General features: G+C 43.2%; 1 protein-coding gene across 1 annotated transcript in view; it reads right to left on the bottom strand.

Annotated features, from left to right (window-relative positions):
- The window catches only part of CEP131 (centrosomal protein 131), a 467,091-nt gene that overhangs the window by 162,568 nt on the left and 282,040 nt on the right, over nucleotides 1-22,483 (bottom strand). Inside the window, exon 18 of the mRNA XM_085617399.1 lies at nucleotides 12,612-12,714. Coding sequence (XP_085473525.1) covers nucleotides 12,612-12,714 — 103 coding nt within the window. The remainder of the gene's footprint in view (nucleotides 1-12,611; nucleotides 12,715-22,483) is intronic.

The raw sequence follows: 22,483 nt of genomic DNA, 5'->3' as shown, positions 1-22,483 counted from the left end.
TGGAGGAGTACAAGTATTTGAAGAAGGAGTATCCCATAACGCCGTCATTGTATTTTATCCCAAAAATACATAAGAACATCAACAAACCACCAGGAAGGCCCATAATATCGGCCTGTGATGGACTTTTGGAAAATGTGTCTCGGTATATTGACTACTTTTTACAGGATCACGTTAAAAATTTAAAGTCATTTGTACAAGATACCAGTGATTTTATCAGAAAAGTAACTGATATAAAATGGCAAAAGGGTTGGCTCTTAATAGCTCTTGATGTTTCCTCCTTATACACGTGCATAAAAAATGTAGATGGTCTTAAAGCCGTGGAATATTTTTTAGCTAATAGACCTCTCAAATTTGCACGACACAATACAATGTTGTTGGACATGCTGGCATTCTGTTTGGAAAATAACCTATTCATGTTCAAAAATCAAATGTTTCAACAGATACAGGGTGTAGCCATGGGGGCCAGCTTTTCCCCCAGTTATGCCTGTCTATTTATGGGGTGGTGGGAGGAGCTGGTCCTCATGAGGAAGCATGAAATTGTTTTTAAGAATAATGTCATCTCGTGGCTTAGATTCATAGATGATTTGTTTGTTATATGGAGTGGATCGGAAAATGAGGCACATGAATTTGTGGCATCTTTGAACAATAACGATGTGAATTTGCAATTTACCTCTAATGTTAGCAAGACAAATATAACTTTTTTGGATGTACAAATTAACATAGTAAATGATAACATGACAACATCCCTATATCGTAAGGATACGGCAGGGAACACTATGTTGCATGCATCCAGTGCACACCCTCCTCATTTAATACAAAGCATCCCATACGGGGAAATGCTGCGTATTCGTAGGGTTTGTAGCGACGATCACGACTTGCATGAGAAACAGTTAGAAAGTAAAAAGCGATTCCTAGAAAGAGGTTACAGGAGTGTATCTATTGACAATGCTATAGTCAAATCTAGGAAACGCTCCAGACATGATTTACTCAAGGTAGAGAGCGAATCACAGATAGCGAGCAGAAGTAAAGGGAAGACGGACAAGGAACCGACTAGATTGATACTAACCTACTCCAGGCAGGAACAACAGCTGCGAACCATTATTAGAAGAAATTGGCCTATAGTCCGGGATGACCCAGTAATTGGAGCAATGCTCCCTAAGCATCCGGCTATAACCTACAGAAAATCATTTTCAATGGCCAATGCTTTGGTTCGGAAAAATCCTGAAGAGCAACAGCAGACAGGATGGTTAGTAGCCAGGAACGGTTTCTTTAAATGCTCTAGCTGCAAAGCATGCCAGTATGGCATAAATAAAACCTCATACAACACTGCATTTAGTAGCAAAGCCTCTGATATAAAACAACATTTGACATGTCGGACGGAATTTGCAATCTATGTCTTGCAATGTAGCTGCAATCTATCATATATAGGCAGCACCAAGTTATCTGTACACAAACGCATTTTGCAACACACAAGGGCCATCGTCAACAATGACCCAAGTTACCCGGTAGCGAGGCACTTTAAATTGCATCATGATAGCAATCTTAAATATTTGAAATATTTTGTCATTGATGCTATCCCTCCACTAAAGAGAGGAGGTGATCGGGAACACAAACTAAGGCGCCTTGAAACTAAATATATTTTAGAAATGGATACAAAGCAGCCGGGGGGCCTTAACACCAGTGAGGATTTGCATACTTATCTAGATTGAGAATGACATCATTGGTATTATCCATAACAAGCAAAACAAATGCATACATTTTATACCCATGGTTTTTGTTCAAACGTTTACTGAGTCTGGGGACCTTTTATCCTCTATGTATTTTCTTCCTTTTATGCTGTTTTTATATTGTAAATTTGGAAAGATTTTATGGAGTAATTTTAGTAATTGAATTGTATTTATTAACATTTTATGTATTTAATATTTATATACATATTTATTTTAATTTTAAAGTACAATAGTGGGAATCAATTACTCTAGAATACATCCATAAACTCCTTTTCTTGAACCCTGGTCTATACACTGGTACGTCAAATACCCTTTATTACCTCCTAAAAATGAAATTGTGCATAAGAAATATAATCAGCATATGATGAGGTAAAGGTAATGTGACAATATTTTAGTAAATAAGGCACGGGCACTTTAAAATATCAGAAAAATTAGGGTAAAATATGGCTGTTTGTAATATGGGGATTTTTTAGATTTTATTAATTTTCTCACATTTTAGGCACTTGAATAAGTGGTCCATTCAACATAATAAGCATTAGGCTACACCAGCCCTTTATTGCATTCAAGCAAACTATTTTGAAAAAAGATTAAACATTATAATGGGACTGGCAAATGTCTTGCAATACATAATTCAGGAACCAAGCATTTATGCAAACTATTGAATTCCGATTATGTTTTTGTAAAAAAATGTGTTGCTAACTTAGTATTATTTGTATTTATATATTTACATTATATGACTGTTAGCTACAACATTTATTTAAGCATCCATGCGATTATCATTCAAACTTGCGTAAACATCATGCAAAATATGTCTTTTATGTCTATGAACTGTTTGATTGGACACTGTCACTTTAAATGGATTGAGCACACAAAGTAATGCTGTCATGTGATCAAGGCAGGGAGCTGTCGAAACGCGTCATGGCGACATACTAAAGAAATAAAATAAGAAAACCAGCACTTAACTTGGGTCCACTCTCGTTTGTTGTTTGGAGAAACTTGGTGAGACGGGACTGTTTCATATACATATACATATACATATACATATATATATTCACTGAAAAAACCATAGGTTTCACACATGTTATAGTTAGCGGAAATTTTACTGATAAAAAACCAGTGAAATTGCCCCGTTATAGTTAGTGCTGGCAACTATAACTCACGCGACCGCAATCCTCTGCTGATGCTAATACTGTATTTAGACACTTATTTGCCCATGTCTTCTTCCATACATTTTTAGCTATACATATATTACAAATATTTTTTTTTCATAAAGACACATATGTCATCAGCAGAAGATTGCGGTCGCGTGAGTTATAGTTGCCAGCACTAACTATAACGGGGCAATTTCACTGGTTTTTTATCAGTAAAATTTCCGCTAACTATAACATGTGTGAAACCTATGGTTTTTTCAGTGAATTTGCAAGGTTTTTTAAATGCTAATTCCTAACTATAACGTGTGTGAAACCTATGGTTTTTTCATTGAATTTGTACGTTTTTTTAAATGCTAAGTTACTTTACGCCATTCGAGGCGTGCGCGCCCACTTAACGCAGTTCGTTCCGTGCACGGTTTTTATCAACTTTAATAAGCCCTGTACATTTGGTGGCCTTCGGCCACCAAAAGCACAGGGGGTGGGGTCAATGTGGATAGTGTTTTTTTTATTTCGATTTTATAATTTCATGTTGCCAAAATTTAGTTTTTTTTACCTATCAATAAGCCCTGTACATTTGATGGCCTACGGCCACCAAAAGCACAGGGGGTGGGGTAAGTGTGGATAGTGTTTTTTTTTTTTTTTTTTTTTTTTACCGTACGCTTACGGTAAGCGTACGGTAAGCGTACTCGGAGAAATTGCCGAAAAAAAAATAAAAACGTTTTTGCTCTTGGGGGATGTTTGGGGACTCCCTCAACATGACTATGTGGGAGGGAGTTGTCAAAACAGCCCCGTAACATGTTTTTGGCCATCTTGTTTGATAAACAACACTCAGTGCGAGAGACAAAATGGCGGCCGCCGCTTCCTGGTTTCGGCCGATTCGAATGTTTACTAAGATCTAAGAGCCAATCAGAATCGCGCTCACGCACGCCACCGTACGCTTACGGTAAGCGTACGGTAAGCGTACCGTAAGCGGGCTCAGATATATATATTGATTTAAAGGCTATTTTCTCAGAATCTACTGAACAGATTTACACCAAACCTACAAAAGGCACTTCCTTGACCTAGGGACTACTTCTCTGCCAAATTTCTAGTAATTCTGTTCAGCCGTTCGGGCTGTAGCTCGTTCTAAAGGTCCTATGGAAAAATGCATGGGAAAAACGCGTTTTGGGACCCCCCTTTTATCTCAGCCCCCGCTTGACGAATCCCCCCGAGACTTTCAGGGTAGGAGCGGAGCGTAGCGCCCCACCTATTTTGAGAAATTCGCGAGGATTCATCGACCGGCGCCAAAGTTATTCAAAATAGAATGTTGAGGTTTTCCTATGGAAAAGGGGTCCTAACTATAACTACCTACTGGCGACCGCCAGTAGGTAATATACATATACATATATATACATATACATATACATATACATTTTTTTTTTTTCTCACGGTTACCCCTTCAGGTGGAGTGCGCACTCGGGATTGCTCCTATGTTTACAGGTAGGTTTTTCAGACACAACCTCTCAAATAGGCCAACGCGTTTCGGGCAGGGACGCACTTCTTCATGGGCCGTAAGTGAAGATGAGGACAGAAATGCACTATCAGTGAAATCCCTCTTTATTTAAACAATCAGCATGTTAATTATCACCCAATGCCTTCTGGGACTGGTAGTGCAACACAATAGTTAACCCATGTGGGCGTCGTCAAAGTCACTCCTTTAAACAATCATATTGGGATAAAGTGTACTGTCCGCCTCACTGTGCAATATACTTGGCATCTCCCGCTCCACTCAAACTGTACAATCAAAACAGCAAGCGGACCCGCGCGGTCCCGGGGGTGGAACTCCGATGCAGCAACGGCCACACAGGAATTACCTCTTCCGCGTAGCTGGCAATTCCAACAGCACACGGACCCACGAGGCACAGGCGGTGGTGCTCCTCCGTGACCAAGGGCTGGTCACATATTTGTTTTCACGTTTACCCCTTCAGGTGGAGTGCGCACTCGGGATCGCTCCTATGTTTACAGGTAGGTTTTTCAGACACAACCTCTCAAATAGGCCAACGCGTTTCGGGCAGGGACGCCCTTCTTCATGGGCCGTAAGTGAAGATGACGACAGAAATGCACTATCAGTGAAATCCCTCTTTATTTAAACAATCAGCATGTTAATTATCACCCAATGCCTTCTGGGACTGGTAGTGCAACACAATAGTTAACCCATGTGGGCGTCGTCAAAGTCACTCCTTTAAACAATCATATTGGGATAAAGTGTACTGTCCGCCTCACTGTGCAATATACTTGGCATCTCCCGCTCCACTCAAACTGTACAATCAAAACAGCAAGCGGACCCGCGCGGTCCCGGGGGTGGAACTCCGATGCAGCAACGGCCACACAGGAATTACCTCTTCCGCGTAGCTGGCAATTCCAACAGCACACGGACCCACGAGGCACAGGCGGTGGTGCTCCTCCGTGACCAAGGGCTGGTTGGCAGTTCCTCTGCATATGTCGCAAAATTATCCCTCCAATAGACAGCATCTAAAATCCATCTTGTGAAAGTAGGGGAAGTCTTGCTGTCCCAGTGCATGGCGACTCTGCGTTTTGCCAGCAACAACATGATGGCTATTAGCTTCTTTTTTCTTGATCGTGCCGGTATATTAAGGCCTAGGAGGCAGAGTCGGGGCTCACATGGCAGCGTGCACATTACCATCATTCCCAACTGGCAAGTTACTGCCTCCCAAAATTTCTGTATCTTATGACAAGCCCATGAAAGGTGGATAAAATCTGCCCGATCAGTTCCGCATCTTTTACAGTGTGCATTATCACGTAATCCATACCTATACAGTTTAGCTGGGGTGTGATATGCTTGATATACGTATTTAAAGTGTATGATGCGGAGATTTCCGTTAGGTGTGAGCAACTCAGTGAGGGTGCAACATGAAACCCAATCTTCATCAGTTAGTGGAGTTTCTAATAAGTTATTCCACCTGTCTCGCGCATTATAAGTATCCATGGCTATCTCTGTTTGCACCGTTTTATAGAGGATTGAGATCAAGTTGGAGTGCGTGGTCGCAGCTATCAATGTTTGTAATGGCTGCAGACTAGGAGGTTCTCTGGGGAAGGATGGATAGAATTCCCTTATGGCCGCTCTGAGCCTGTGATAGGTGAATCTAAAAAGGAGCGATTGGTTCCGCACATAAGACAGATCCTCAGATGTAATAAAAGTTCCGCCGGGATATAGGTCACCCAACTGCGTTATTTCCACCCGCTCTAGCATCCCCATACTCTTTTGTTCTTCTGTGACGGATATAGCAGGGTGATGTGCCAGCGGTAGGTTCAGTGCATATAAAGGCGTCTTGTGCGCTAATTGACTGATGCGCTGCCATGCTTGTGTTGTAGTGCGTATCGTATTGATTTCGTTGATGTAAGGTGTGATCGTGTATGCGGCAATATTTAGGGTAGTGGTATCGGGTCCGCATCTCCATCCTCCACCGCCAGATGTGGGAGGTATTTTACCGGGTGATACCAGTAATAGGCGTATTGCGCCTAGGCACATATATAGTATAGATAAATGTCCGGGACTGCGAATCCACCAGCTGTGTATGGGAGTGTCATGGTTTTCAAGCTGATACGAGCTTGCTTCCCAGCCCATATTAATTTAACAAAGGCCGCCCGTATTCTATTAAAGAGTGGGGCAGGTGGAGGTATCGGAATATTAACAAATAAATATAGCAATTTGGGCAATAATACCATTTTTATTAGCGATATTCTATATGCTATTGATAGAGGGAGAGTGATCCACCTATTTATCTGCGCCTCTATGCGGTCCACCACCATCCCATAATTGGATCTTAGTACAGTTTCCACCTCCCGTGGATCCAGACTCCAAGATATTTAATGGGGTCTTCCTGCCAAATGAGAGGAAAGTCCAGCTTTGGTGCTTTTGTATTAATTGTCAACGGTATTACTGCTGATTTGTCCCAATTAATTTTCAAACCTGAGTGCTCTCCGAATTTTATATATTCTCGCAGCAGCGGTGATAAGTTTTCTTCAGGATTCCGCACATATAACACCATATCATCAGCATATAATGATATGCTAATTGGCCTGAGTCGGAATTGCAATGCCGCATGTTCATAGTTCTGCCGTATTTTACAAGCCAATGGCTCCAGTGCTATAGCGAAGAGCAGTGGTGACAACGGACAACCCTGCCTGGTTCCCCGCTGTATATGTATTGTGCCAGATATGTGTCTGTTTACCTTGACTCGGGCAACGGGCTTAGTTTAGAGTAGGGCAATCCAGTTGATCAGCCTATAGCAGTAATCCTATTCTATTTAATATTGCAAACATATTGTGCCATTCGACAGAGTCAAATGCCTGGGCAGCATCCAGTAGGACTGCTACCGCCTGTAACTCTGGACTCAATTGATGCAACAGGGCAAATATAGTGCGCAAGTTATTCGCAGTCGAGCGCCCCGGAATAAAGCCCGACTGATCAGGCAGAACTATTTTGGACATAAAGGGTTGCAGCCTTGTAGCAATAATTTTGGCCAGAATTTTAACATCGGTATTTATTAGTGAGATGGGCCTGTATGATTCTGCTTTATCCGGATTCTTATCCGGCTTCAACAAGGCTACTATAAGTGCCTCCCGCAGCGTCGGGGTAGGATTTTATTGTTATATGCCTCATCGTACATTGCAAGCATGTGTGGGACCAGGAGGTCCGAGTATGCTTTATAGAATTCTCCAGTGTAGCCATCTGGGCCAGGCGATTTACCATTGGGCAAAGATTTTATAGCAAGTTGTACCTCTTCCTCTGTGACAGGCTGCGCTAGGTGTTCGCGGTGCGAATCCGACAGCCACACTAGTGCAATATCTTCGCCATAATTTCGTATTTCGGCCTCCGATACCGTATGTTGTGTGCTGTAAAAGTCTCTATAAGTGTCCGCAAATGTAGACAATATACCCTGGGTGTCACAGTGTATCCGTCCATCTCTGTCCTCTAACCGGGTGACAGTGTGTTGTTTATGTTCAAGTCGTATTTTGTGCGCCAATACCCGCCCCGGTCTACCACCTTCGCCCAGCCTGTGTGCAGTGTACCAACGGCCAATGTATTTTATTTCATTCTCTACAAGTTCACTGTATCTACTCATCTCTTCGCGCAAGCTTCCTAATGCTAGTGCCATGTGCGTGTTTTCATATTCGGTTTCTAGGGCCTTTATTCTACCCTCGCAGTTCTTCAATTGGGTTTGTATGTCTTTCAATATACCCGCATGTGTACTGATGCATACCCCTCGCAGCGTCACCTTGAATGCCTCCCAGAGCACCCCTGCACTATCGATTGAGCGCGTATTATTCACGAAATAGTCTTCTATTGCCTTATATATCCCTTCTTTGTAAAGGAGATCCAGTAAAGCCGCGGCGTTGAAGCGCCATACAAATGGCGGGGGTGTGTATGTTGGGATCAGGAGCGCTAACAGGACCGGTTTATGATCCGATAAGGTCTGCGGGAGGTGCCGCACCTCCCTTGTCCACATGGAGGCATGTTCAGTAATGAGCCAGTGATCCAATCTGGACCAGCTGCTATGCACCGTTGATGAGTGTGTACCCTCCAATGTGGTAGGGTGAGGCACGCGCAAAATGTCCCACAGACCAAACTCCGTCATCCCATTTTTCAAGACGGATACTGCTCGTTTGTGATACTCTGTGGTGTTGGGTGATCGGTCCTTACAAGCGTCTAATGTTACGTTTAGGTCTCTCCCCCCCACCTTAGCTCCAGCGGTGGTAATGTTCGCAGTGCAGTGAGTAGTGTCTGGAAAAAAGCTGGATCGTCCGTATTAGGGCCATATACATTAATGATGCCAACCCTAGTGCCCCGTAATGTTCCTGTAATTATAACGAATCTCCCCTGTGGATCAGTAAGTGTCTCATCTAAAACAAAATTGGTGCCCCTACGTATAAAGGTTGATACGCCCCGAGCGTAGGATGAGTAGGCTGCCGACACTGTGAGTTCCGCCCACCTGCAACCCAACCGCCCCTCCTTGTGTGGTGATGAATGCGTTTCTTGAAGTAGGGCTATGTCAATATGATGTCTATCAAGGTAAGCCAATACCTGCCTAATTTTTTTGGGACTATTTAGGCCCCGGACATTCTATGTTAACAATCTTATTGGCGCGGTTGCCAGCTTGCTATGTGATATCAGTGTCTGTCACACAGTACAATTTGCCTGAGATCTTATATTTTTGTGTACTCTCCGTGTCACTGGCGTCCACCACACCAAACCGCAGTATCCCCATATATGCAAAAACATCAGAACAAAACACGCAGTTTCTCTTAAATATATCAAAACCCCCATCCCTCCCTACCCCCACCCACTTCACCACCCCAACTTTGGCAAAGGCAATTCTCATCAATAATGACCAAACTCAAATCCCCCCCCCCCCCACCCACTATTCCCCCCTTTGAATTAACACGTACAACTTCAGTGGTGTACACAGGGGGGCGGTAGTTACCAGCAAAGAATCTCAGCGATGCTACAGCTGAGTAACCGAATCAACACAACATTTTTCATTATAACGTTATATGCGTGTGTCACATCCTACACGTTACTATGCAATCACCTTTATCTTAAGGGTTACATAATCTCTATTACTTCCTCTTACACCATAACAGGCTATCTTGTCCTTATTCGATATCTGACGTGCGGTCCTGTTCCACACTCTGGCCCCTTGGAGATTTACGGCGCAGACTGTGTGGGTGATGCAGTTGCAAGAATTTAAGGACTTCTTTTGGATCATTACAGATGGTGCTTTTCCCATCTTCAGTAACCTTCAAACGAGCAGGATAGAGCATGGCATATGAGACGTTATTCTCTCTTAATTTTTTCTTGACATCCATAAACTTCTTACGTGCCTCCTGAACCTGCGAAGTGAAATCCGGAAATAATGATATTGTCATTCCTTCATGTGCAAGATTTCCCAACTCACGGGCCTTGCGTGCGCAGCGTCTCTGTCTCTGTAGTTCAGGATTTTGGCAATGATGGGTCTCGGTCGCGCTCCAGGTCTCAGTGGTGGTGCAAGGGATCTATGCGCCCACTCCACTATAAACACTTCGGAGAATGTTTCTCTGCCTAGCATAGTGATTAATAATGTCTCGACTTATCGTTCCATGTTTCCTGTGTGAGTGGATTCCGCCACTCCCAAAATGCGTATGTTGCAGCATCTAGATTGAGCTTCCAAGTCCTCAGTCTTTGCCAGGAGAGTCTGTATGGTTTTTTCCGCTGTATTCTGTTTCCGTTCCATTTGCTGATGCGAATCTTCCACGTTCGAGATGTGACGCTCGGCCGTGTCTATTCGTTCCGTGTGTTTATCCAATCGTTCAGCCATACGGTCCACTCGGTATGTTAGGGTATCAATTTGACCATCTATGTTTAGTAGAGTGGCTTGTATTGTCGCGAACATTGATTGGAAATCCACCGTCGCGTCCGATCCCGTCGCGGCCGCGGCACCCATCGGACCCCGCCCAGGTGTTTCAGCGATTGTTTCAGGCGCCTTCCGTTGCTGCTCAAAGTGCAGTTTTGGGTGATTTTTCTCAGGTTTCCCCATTTTACAAGGATTATAGTCGGCAAGACAGCAGTAGCGGCACCCCTATATGTGATATCAACCGCCTTTTACGGCCTCACCCCCTGTCAATTCGTGAATGGCTCCCAGTATAGTTGCAGGAAAGAATAGGAAATCTTTGCGCGTATCGCACCAAAATCCACAAGCGGCAAAGCCACCAGCAATCTAATTAGCTGGTACTAGGCGACTCCGCCGATCACGCACAGGGTCCGGCAAGTATACGAAGCCCAGAGACCACAAATCCTATCTTCCAATGCTTCCAATATGTTCACACACTCCCGGAGTTTCCCAGGCAATCAGTAATTCCCATGTATGTTAATGGTGGGCCTCGGGGTACTGCTCTACCAGTATCAGACTGCCATCCCAGATCGGAAGAACCGCCCAAGCACATCCATCAGGGCTCATTAATGCACAAAATAATGTCCCATTACGTTCCTTGCTCTCTCTATTTGAAATTGTGTCCGTCTCCTACTACAGATGCGAGCCCAGCACTCCTCTCAGGATATGCCGCACCGCCACCCGGAGGCCCAAGCTATTCACAGGTTCCCAGCGCCTCGCCACATTCCAGCGTATGTTGCGGGGGGCGGGGCAGCCTCCCCGCGTCGCCTCCAAATCGCGGCGCCGCCGGTCCCCCTGTATGCCGGTAGCGCTCAATGTTGAATCAGAGGCCTACTTGTTAGTGCAGCCCAGGCCTCAGTGTCGAGAATCGCAGTCGCTGTCCACCCCGCCTCCGTGCTCACCTCTCCAACGCTTCGGCGATCCCTCTTACCGGCACATCCAGCGGGGCGCTCAAAGGGGGCAACACCAGGTGGGCTTGTGTCTCTGTGCTCCCCCGTCACTGTTCCAGCGTCGCAGGCACACTCATCGCTGGGGAACCGGATCAGGCCGAGCATGCTCCGGCCCCTCGTAGAAGGCTCGTCCCAGCGTCTGACGCGATGCGCTCACCCCGACCTCCCGGCGATGCCGATCATCACGCCCCGCAGCTCCGTAGAGACAGCAACGGCGATTATTTCAACTGGATGCTGTGTCGGTAGGTGCCCCTCATATTATCACTCGTTTGCAGGATGTTATTGTTGTCTCGTGACACAGGATGGCTGCATTTGGTCGTGTCGGTCGGGAGAGCTCGCCTACATGGCAGCCATTTCCCAGCGTGGCTAGCTCCGCCCCCAGGCAGCATAATATTAACTCTGCTGTACTACTGTGGCCACTATTTAGTACCGCAGTGGTGATAGCCCTTTTATAATCATAGTTAGATTTTATCATAGAGAAGAAATCATTGTTCGTTTTACTAATAGCTTCAACGTTGTTTGACAAATTTCACTTTTGTACTTTCCTTGAGCGCTTGCGCTAAATTAATCAAGGGTGGGCAGGGGGTTGGTGGTAAATGTATAGGTAAACCTATCAAAACAGTAAAAATAGAAAATAAAAACACCTGAAGGACAGAAAGATACCACGTTTGTCATTCACAATGAAATCTTTAAGTCTGTGAACTTCAAAAAGAATATGAATCGACATGGAACCTGAATGCATCATCATTGTGTTCTGTCCAACATTCTGTGATGTATATTGTAAAAGGACTGCTGTAAATTTCACAGATGAGGGTGTGGAAAAACGTTTTCCATGGTCCATGGAGGCAGAGCTTGGAGACATTCTACCCCAATAGAAACCTAAAATAGCTATATTTAAATACAAACAGTCCAGAGACAATATGCAAACATTTAGTTTGAAAGCAAACCAATCATTTCCCCATATGCTAATTGGTCAAATTTTAAATTATCATGCTTCTTGTTAATGAAGATCTTCACAAAAACTACATGGAAAATGTCTGCAGCCCCTTGTTTCAAATGACGCACAGCTCATTAATTTACTTAGCCTGTTTTGATTGGCTCACTGGACCTCCTACCCACTGGTTACCTTGACCTGCAGTCCACTGACTCACTAGACCAGTGGCCAACACAGGTAAAGCAGGCCAAATTCAGTCCATGTGGGTGTGGTTTCCTGAGGCATGACAAGGGGGCTGACCTGTGATGTGGTCATGATCAGGAAAGGCATAAAAGTACAGTTTACATGGGCTAGCAAAAGCCATTTGACATCACTAGCTTCCACCCACTCACATCAGTAAGAAAGATGAACATTAATACCTTTTACTGTGATTTCTTTAATCTTTTTAGTCTTTTCATCAATCCATTTCTCTCGTCTGACTTTCTCTGTTGCACTCATCAGCTCCTTCAGTTTCTTGATTTCCTGGCAGTAAAAAACGTATGCATATCAAGACGTGGCACTACCATTATTCAAGCAATGTTCCTCATGCACCCCTCAACCTTCCATTCCTTAAGAGCAAAGTATTAAGGGCCAGTTGTATCAAAAAAATGTTTTGCGATTCCCTAATTGCGAATCTTTGCGCTTCACAATTAGGGAATCGCAAAACGGCATGCATGAAAGTGTGTAGTACACTGCCTGCGATTTCCAAGGGGTCACAAATGAATATTAATCAGGTAGGTCGTAATTTGCAACCCTCTAGGAATCGCTAAAATCACAGGGATTGTGGCTCGCTGGAGACAGCCGACCACCATGTCCGTGATTGCCTTTAAATAAAGCAATCATTTTTTTTAATTTTTTTAATGCAGCCAGTTTTCCTCAACGGAAAACGGGTAGCATTTAAAAAAGAAAAATGAAAAGTTTTCTTTTCATCTTTTAAGAGTAGGCAGTTGCCCGTGGGACCACTGCCTGCTATTAAAAAATGCATTTACAAACATTCACAAAGGGGAAGGGGTCCCTTGGGGACCCGTTCCAATTTGCGAATGGGTTACCACCTACATGAAGTAGGTGGTAATATGCGAATGTTTTGTGACCGCATTTACAGTCACAAAACATTCATACATATCAAGACAATTCGGTATTAGGAAGGGACGCCCCAAACATGCACCTTCCTAATACCGAATCGCAAACCCAAATTGCGATTCGGGAACAGGTTACCAAATCGCAATTTGGGTTTGCTACATTTGAGAAGTCTTTTTTGCATTTGTAAATCGGCCGATTCTGAGAATCAGCCCGTTTGTGTACTCAAAAAGGCTTGATACATTCTCCCTAAGCCTTGTAATGCATATGCACACCATAAAAGCAAACCCTCTCCTACATCACCACTTCGAGACGCACTCTATTAATAGAAATATTACCTAGTCTTGTGCCACTTCCTGAATTCCAAACATAGTGTGACCTAACTCTGAGAATAAACTCTGGAAAAACATTTGGCATATTGTCAAAAGAAAAATGAAGGACTTTATCTGTAAAGTGCATTTTTGAGCATTTAAAGACTTTCTGCAAAATGAAATATTTCTGCTGGTTACCATGTCTTGCTAGAGATTCCTCACCTTATGCATGACCCAGTCTGGATCCAGCTTTTTTTTTTCCCCAAGCAATATCTCATCAGCACTGGCAAGTGGCGGCATTCGACATCATTCACAGTTCTCCCTGTGCGTCAAGTTACAACACTGAACAATATAGGCTACCACCTGACACCCTAGCAGTAGATGCTAAATTGTTTCGCACCCAATGAGGCATGCAGAAAAGAGCAGTAGAGCTAAACTATAGCAAAAAAACAGCAAGATTAATTATTCCATACATTGCAATCTTATTAGTAACAGCACTAACTTAGAATGGAAAGATGGAGGATGGTGCGGAATCAGCTGGAAGATATAGTATCCACCAGACCTATAGTTAAGGAAGATAATTAACTTTTTCTTTCTTTCTGTATAATAGTCACCTTCGAAATTAGTCCCAAAGCAGTTCCCACTGGAGTAGTGCCAACTAGCTAAGGAAATCACGTAACAATGTTGTTAATATGGATATCGATGCGTTTATCAATAAAAATGAGCTCTCAGCCTTATTGATAGAATCACCTGTTCTGAACTCCACATCTACCCTGGAACGCAAGTATGTAGTCAGGTAGGCCCTGCGACCAAGGCCCAGGATTACTGATTGATGGGTCACAGGTGAGAGGGCGCGTAGCTGGCAGGCAAACACTTGGGCAGGAAACTCTTGATCAATCCCACAGATATGCGCAGCGACATTACAATGGTCAGGGGAGATTGCCCCCAATAAAGCGCATGTGGCCAGAGGAGTACGCACACTTCTGAAAACACCATAAAGTCAGATGCCACATGAGTTAGGAACACATAGTCAATAAGAACCTTGCACGCATCGTGCTCACATACTCCCCATGCCCAACATCTTGACACGTTCACCACAAGCCACACTGGGCCAACGCGAGATCGAGACGCACCTGTAGTAACCATTGTTTGCGATTCTAAGACAGCAACCAACATTCCTCACCACATATGGTACGCCAGAAACTTTAATTGCTAGTTGTGATTTAGTATATAAAGAGAAACAAAACAATGTAAATTGAGACAGTCCTCAGACTTCTTGCGTGTAACTGTTCTACCAGTTGAACAGTTTACTTAAACAAACGGTTCCTGTTTTGCAAAATGCCTCGTCTTCTCTTTTTATTAAGAAATTCGAACTCTAGCAACAACGTTACAATGGGATCACTGGCACATCATTCTCCCACCCCTTGTGCAGATATTTCGAAATTAGTAGTAGAGAGAAAAAGCATAAAACTCTAGTTACAGTTTTTTTAAGAAACAGAATCCATTTGAAAGAGGACAAGGAAGAGATCATGGCCAGGGAACAGCACCATCAACTCTGAATGGTCCCAGAAATGGGACAGTTTCCTTGAGGAAGAAGAGGACATCTCCTTAGGATGGTAGTCTCTTTTTGGGGGAGCACTTGCTGTAGGTTCACTCCCTGTCAGGAGAATTACGTGAGGATGGTTGGAGAAAAGACCACTAGCGGAGGGCCTCAATGAGCTCCAGCCAGACAATGCCTGGCTTTAAGCTACCTATGGTTATGGTCAGAACCAAAACACCACACGTAATATTGTGGGTTTCTGGCAGGTACATATCCTTTCCACATCGTTGACAAGGCTTGAACCGAGAGACCTTAGGAAGGGACATTTGCCCTGTAATGAAATGTAATGAAAGGTGGATTTGTAGAGTGCGGCTTGTCACCCCGGAGGATATCCAGGCGCTGAGCAGGTGAGTAATAAGAGGTGGGTTAAGTGTGTCCTCCAGTTTGAATAAATCAAAATTAATTTTTAATTATTTGTCATTTGGTCTTTTATTTTTCAATTAATTTTTCATTAATCCAGCAGTGTTGACAGGTACCATGAGAAACTTGTACAGATAGCAGACGCATGTTTAGCCCCCTGTGGCGCATAGGCCTGGGGCTTTCTAAAGGCTGAAGAAACTAAGAAGAAAGAATACACAACGATAAATGATTAGAGTTCTGTGATCCTGTAAAGCCATTACATCAGGGGTGGGACGTGAAGGAATGCCCGTGACTTCATAGACAGAAGTGAGGACCTCTGGGTATCTTTGGGTTGGTATGGTGTCCAAGGAATAGACCCATCATATGTATGAGAGATATATTAGAAGTGCTACCATAGTCCATGCAGAAAGCTACCTTTCATAAAAGGACCTTGCACTTTATTACTACAGCTGAGAAGGTGAATGTAGGCGTGTGATGAGGCTGGGCTGGAGTACAGGCAGTCTCGATGGTCGCAACACAAGACTAATTCAAAAGCCATGTTTGCTGTTTCTTGCAGAATTCATGAAGTGAGGTGGAGGCCCTGGTGTGTTGGGGGAGGTCGTTCAAGGATTTGGCAGCTTTGGATTTTGAGGGCTGACATTGAAACATTTGAGGAATTAGATAAACAAAGAGCAGCTCCGGGCCCCTGGCAGTAATGGCACAGAAATACAGGAACTGATACCATATATAGTCTACTGTTGTCACTTCCTGAAGTGGGTCTCCAGTACCAGATTGTTTGCGGAGAAAACTTCTGGAACAGGGGGAATTTCCTGGGGAGAAATCTCATTGAGGCAGTATCTGCCATAACATAGACCTTTTCAATATCCAGAAAGCAGCAGATGCTCAAGCAGAGCAAGGTATACATGCTACAAAATACTGCCGAATAATGCAAGCATCCAGTCATTCAGTGCAGTCATGGAACTCAATGGGAAAGTTTTACTTGGAGGACATTCTATAATTTGCAGGCTGCCTGTGCAAACCGCATAGTGAAACATACGGGGGGTTCTTTGTATGCAGCAAAACACACTGATGTTCCATTCTTTCACTCATTTTGGTAAACTGAATCATGTCCTGTAAAATATATTGTATCTCTGGAATGGACTCTGCATCTGCCAACACAAAATGCTGGAACTCACTCTCTAGAAAGCAAGCCATGACCGCTCTAGTTTTTCTTACTCCTTTCCTTTGTCAATGTTGTGGAATGCTATTGAACAATAATTCTTCTCTACAATTACCATGGCTCTGAAATATGAAATAACTGAGATAAATAACCTAGATCCACCCCCACAATTTATGTCCCTAGAAGCATCCCTACAGGGGGTGCAGCCAGGTGTCGGATCTGTCACAATGCTCCACATGTGTCATACAAATAAGGCCAGGTTCGACTTGGTAATCAAGTTCTTTTTTAGTTCATTTGACCAAATAGGACCCAACAAGGCCAGAAGAAAAGATTCATTGTATATTTGGGATAATGTTGACACAGAATGTAATTTCACATAGCAGTGAGTGTAAGAGGTGGTATTGAGGGAGCTTACTAAATTAAGAGAATGGAATCTTTTTTATCTTTCACAAAAGACTCAACACAATTTAAGAATATAGTGTTAGGAGATTATAAGCTTCTGCTATGTTTTGCACAAATGAAGGGGATAAATACGCTGGTCTAGGAATACAACTACAGTAAAATATAGAGACTTAAGGTGGTAATGTGGACCATCTGTTTAGATTCACTGTAATCTGGATACTTCACCCTTTTAACTTGAATATAGCACAACAGAACTCAAAGGCTGGAACCTTTCTGGCTGCGCCGAACAGGCTTCAATAAACCCAGTCTTAAAAGCCCAATGTGATTCTGCAAAGTTCCACTCTTCCCACCTCTGCTGACATCAATTCCTCATGGTGCCTCATCAACCTGCCACATATGATTAAATCCCAAATCGATCAGATGGAACAAATGGAATATTAATACCTAAAACAACAGAGGAATTTGCTCCCAGGAAGCATTTCATTCCTACGTCTACCTCTATGCTTAGTCAGAGTTTGATTACTGTAATGTTTGTATGCAGGGTAACAAAATAAATCACTGAGCAGACTACAGAAGCTCCAGAATTCATGAGCCTCTGGAAAGACCGCCATTAGCCCTGTCTGGGGAAGACCCAACACTCATTGGCAGTGTCCTGAGAAGACTGTATCAGCCCCCTATGTCAGACATGATCTAGTTCATTTGATCTGAAGGAGATTCTACTTAAATCGACAAGTTATTCCATTGTATATATTCCAACAAAATACACAAGTACCAGGTCTTAAAAGAGCAATGGCTAGTAGAAAACCTGACAAATATACAGCTTCAAAAGTCTAATAGCAATAGACTCCAAGTGTCCTCATCAAAAAAATTCTAAGACTTTCAAAAGAATGGTAAATTAATATTCAGTGCCTATTATGATAATGAGTGACGCCAATAGTTAGCAGAAAACCATTTGAAGGGGTCTAGTGCAACTGGTATGAAAAAACACAGCCCTCTAAATGCACATCAACTGAACCACTCTGGCGTTGAAATCTGTAAGAGAATACATTTAGTCTACTAAGCTTTTTGGATTCAACACTAGACACTCATGTCTCCTTTTTGCACAGAAACTGGTTATAGGTTCTTCCTAAAAGTTTTCAACACTCCCTCCCCACTGTCAATCAAAAAAATTCTTCCCTCAGAGCTGCCAACAGAGAGGAAGAGAGAAAGCGTTGTTATACTACTGTCTATGGAAAAAAAAGAGCCAGCAGTAGTAGTCAGGTTTACTACAAGGGACCTGCAGTGCATGTAGACTACTTATATCAACTATTGTTTTTTGGCTCTTGAAAAAGGGTGTGTATGTTTTCAAAGGAAGTAGACAAGCATATCGAATGGCAAGCTCTATTAACTGGAGCAAGACTGTAAGCGAGGTGACATTGAATTAGGCTGTAATGTAATCAATGTTGGCCACTACTAACTAGTGCTTACACCTACATTGCACGGAAGTGCTATGGGTCTGCGATAATGGCTTGTCAGTGATAGGAACATTTAATATTCTTTTCCTCTGCATGCACTGGGTAATGGAGAACATTTCTGTACCCACAATATTGTCATATAAGAATTCTGTGTTGCAAGTGATAACCAAAGAACAAGCTCGGAATATTCTATAGCATCACCTAATGTTTAGTCTGAGAAGTCAATTACAGTAATTAGTTCTTGGGTCTAGTCTGGGGAGCAAGACATTACAGTCATTAGACCTTAGGTTAAATCAGGGATGTAGGCCTTCTTAGTTACTAGCGCTTAGGTTTAGTCTGGGATGTAAGACATTAAAGTCATTATACTTTAAGTTTAGTCTGAGAAGTAGGGCATTACAGTCATAAGCCTTAGGTTTAGTCTTGGTTTTAAGACATTAAAGCCATTAGGCCTCAAGTTTATTCTAAGGTGGACATTCCAGTGACTAGGCCTTAGGTTTAGTCTGGGAAGTAAGACATTACCGTAATAGTTCTAAATAATGATTCATACCAGATAAAGAACCAAAAGGTATAGGATAATCCTCAAGTTTCAGTCATGAAGTTAACGCATAACTACAAAGATGCCTGAATTAACACTGAAGTGCTCTAGAAAGTCTGGAAGTAGAGAGCACTACAGTTTGTTTGTTGAAGATGGTTCCATCTTAATAATTAGCCTTTGCATAATAGTTAGATCCTAGATCTGTTTATTCACTCATTTACCATGCATCTGAAATTTAAGAACTGCGTAATGCCCTTGATTTCCTTTATGACTACTTGAAGATAGACTATTTTGATAAAACCTTTCGTACCTATTATCAAGACAAGAACAGTTTCATAGTCAATACCAGAATATCCGTTGTTGACTTGAAGTGGCCAGGATTTATTGAATTAAAAACTGGATTGAACCAAGTTACTACAGTAATAAAAATTAAAAAAAAGCACTACTGGCATGATGGACGTTGTTGTATATTTTCTTATTGTGACGTGTTGATCAACATGTTTCTTTTTCTAAAATGTGTTAATATTGAATTGCTGATTATTCCGATTGCAAACCGATTGATGCCTGCTGCCAACACTATTTTCTCTTACATGTAAAAAACTAGGAGGGTACCTGGTTATAAGTAGGTGGTAGCAACACTGGCCCCCTCTTTAGCAGTTAAAAAACACTCCCTACTGTAAACAGGAAAAAAAATATGTTAAGGTCCCACTGCCCAACAACAAATGGAGTGGGAGGAGAGGTGTTCTTTAAGCTCCTCAGAAAAAGCACCACCAGAGGAACCTTTAACAAAGATCTTTGGTCAGGGGCAAAATGCCAAGCTGGAAGTGCTGCTAAGTAACTGATACTTGTCCTAAAGTTCAAACCTTTCTCTGCCAGATGTAAAGCAAATTTCAAAATGGTATTTATATCACCCCGAAAATGCTCCTAATATTTGTCCTTATACCAAGCAGTAACATTTTCCATTAAGCAGACTACACAGCCCGGACAGAAGGAGATTTATCTGCTAGCAGAATGTTAACTACCTGAGGAGTTAGTTGAAATTTAGCTAACATTACCCTTTCAATATTCACACATGAAAATTGAGAGATTTCGAATTCTGGTGTACTTTTTGACTGCTCTAAAGCAAAAGGTACTTCCTGAGCAGAAACCTCCAGGGTGCGTCCAACGCAATATGAAGGTCATTATATCAAGCGCTCCTTCTCCAATCCAGGTTCCTGAGCATCACAGCTTGATTTTTAAAATGACTCTCTGAATCAGATCACAAAAAGCGTGCTTTTGCTACAGAACAAGCTGGCTAACGCTCTGAGATGTGCAAATAATACTTCCCTCCATCCTGTATCCCGTCTTTTAGAAATCTGGAGCGCTCAAGCAGTGGCGGCCTCAGTTTATGGGCCTGAACTCTGGAGACATAGTAAGATTGAAGAATTAGGGGTTGTAGAAAATACATTCCTGAGGCAGGCACTTTTAAACTCCCTTAAAGCATCCCACTAGTTTTCAAACTAGATTTGAATATGCAATCTATTATCCCCAAAGTGAGGCTGAAGTCAACTTTATATTGGCTAAGTATTTGGATAACCACTCAGTTGGAATCCTATAGGTTAGATGTCAGGGGCCTTGGATAGGCAAAAGGGAGTGGTGATGCTACCCTGGTTAAAATATGTGAAGCAGATATTTATTTCCCTGGGCCTGTCTGATCTCTGGACCAAAGCAAACACAAGGAGATGAAGGACGGAGCGCTGAAACTTTTCAGACTGTTATCCCCAGTCAGAGACCTAGTTTGAATCCATCATCGTTCTTTAACTCACTTCGCTACCCCAGTTCAGACCCAGCAATATGCAAATCAATCTTAATCTTGTTCCTCAGGAGAACAGTCCAGCCCGTACTGCCAAGTCAGGTCTTCCCTGAATCTGAAACAAGCATCCTGACACCAGTTTCGGGGTAACACACACCCCTCATCAGCCAGGCTAGCTTGAATCCAGTGGCAAAGTGAGTAAAGGACCCACGTCTGGGCATTCCTTGCCAACTTAGGGCGAACAAAGCAAACACAAGGAGATGATGGACGGAGAGCTGAACTTTTCAAGCTGTTACCCCCAGTCACAGATCTAGTTTGAGTCCATCATCGTTCTTTAACTCACTTCGACACCCCAGTTCAGACCCCTCCTTTTGCAAATTAGTCTTGACCCTGTTTCTCATTGGAACAGTCCAGCCTGAACTGGTAATACGACAGATGGTGTATCCATCATAGAGCAGCTACAAATCTGCCCTCGGACACTTCCATCTGCAAATCAGAGCCACTAAACACTATGCACTCACCAACTGTATTAAAAGAAGTACCAACAGGCCTAAGTACATCTTTGTCATAGTGAAAGACTTGCCTCTCCAGTAGCAAGCTCCACCACTGTAAACCCCCTCTCAGGAACTCTGCTCCCTCCTGTCCCTATTCTTCAGCAACAAGATCAACAGCATCCAAAACAGCCTTGAGACCAGACAGGACACTTCCATCCTAGCACACTCTTGCCTATGTCAAGCATCACTAGGAGGACCCCCTTGACCACCTGTTCCCCCATCACTACTCAAGAAACCACAACAACCATGCAATCCATATGCTTGGTAGCATCTGTTCCTCATCATGTCACATCTTCATCAAAGAACTAGAACCTATCAGCACAGCCATCACCCTCATCCTAAATGATTCAATAATGACACCGACCTACTCGAACACCTGGAAACACACTAGTACTCCCCCTCCTAGAGAAACACTCAGAAGACCCGAACATACTAGCCAACTACTGGTCTAGCTCCCTTCTACCCTACCAGGCAAAAGTCATTAACAAAATGATAAACGCCTAGCCAACCAACTCATTGGTAATCACCTCCTTGCTCTGCAAATCCACCTGGTGGTGCGCCAAACTCGGCCAGACACCCCTCCGGCAACCAACGCAAAGAACCTCAGAAGTGTAATCAACAACCAGCTCACCGTGACTAGCCAAGTATACACAGTCTCTGTCTACTGCTACAACACACAAGAAAATGTTCAAATAACTGCCTACTAATACTCACAGAGCAGTCACCCAAGGTCTCATCACCAGCAAGCTGGACTACAGCAACGCACCCTGTGATGAAATCAATGCAGACTCGCCTTTAACTTCCTAACCCGAGCACTCTTCAATGAGCACTCTTCAAACTACTCATGCACACATACAAAGCCTTACAGAGCATTACTCTCATGCATGTCAACAACTGCGTAAACGTCCACTATCAGACACCTCTGCTTAGCCCAGATTCCTACTCTAACACATCCCCCTCATACACAGAACCCGATCTGGGGGTAGTGTTTCTCCTACCTCACTCTTA

Source organism: Triturus cristatus, chromosome 7 (assembly GCF_964204655.1).
Source record: "Triturus cristatus chromosome 7, aTriCri1.1, whole genome shotgun sequence".
NCBI lineage: Eukaryota > Metazoa > Chordata > Amphibia > Caudata > Salamandridae > Triturus > Triturus cristatus.
Note: the sequence above shows the minus strand (reverse complement) of the source record. Positions and strands in the feature narration are given on the sequence as shown.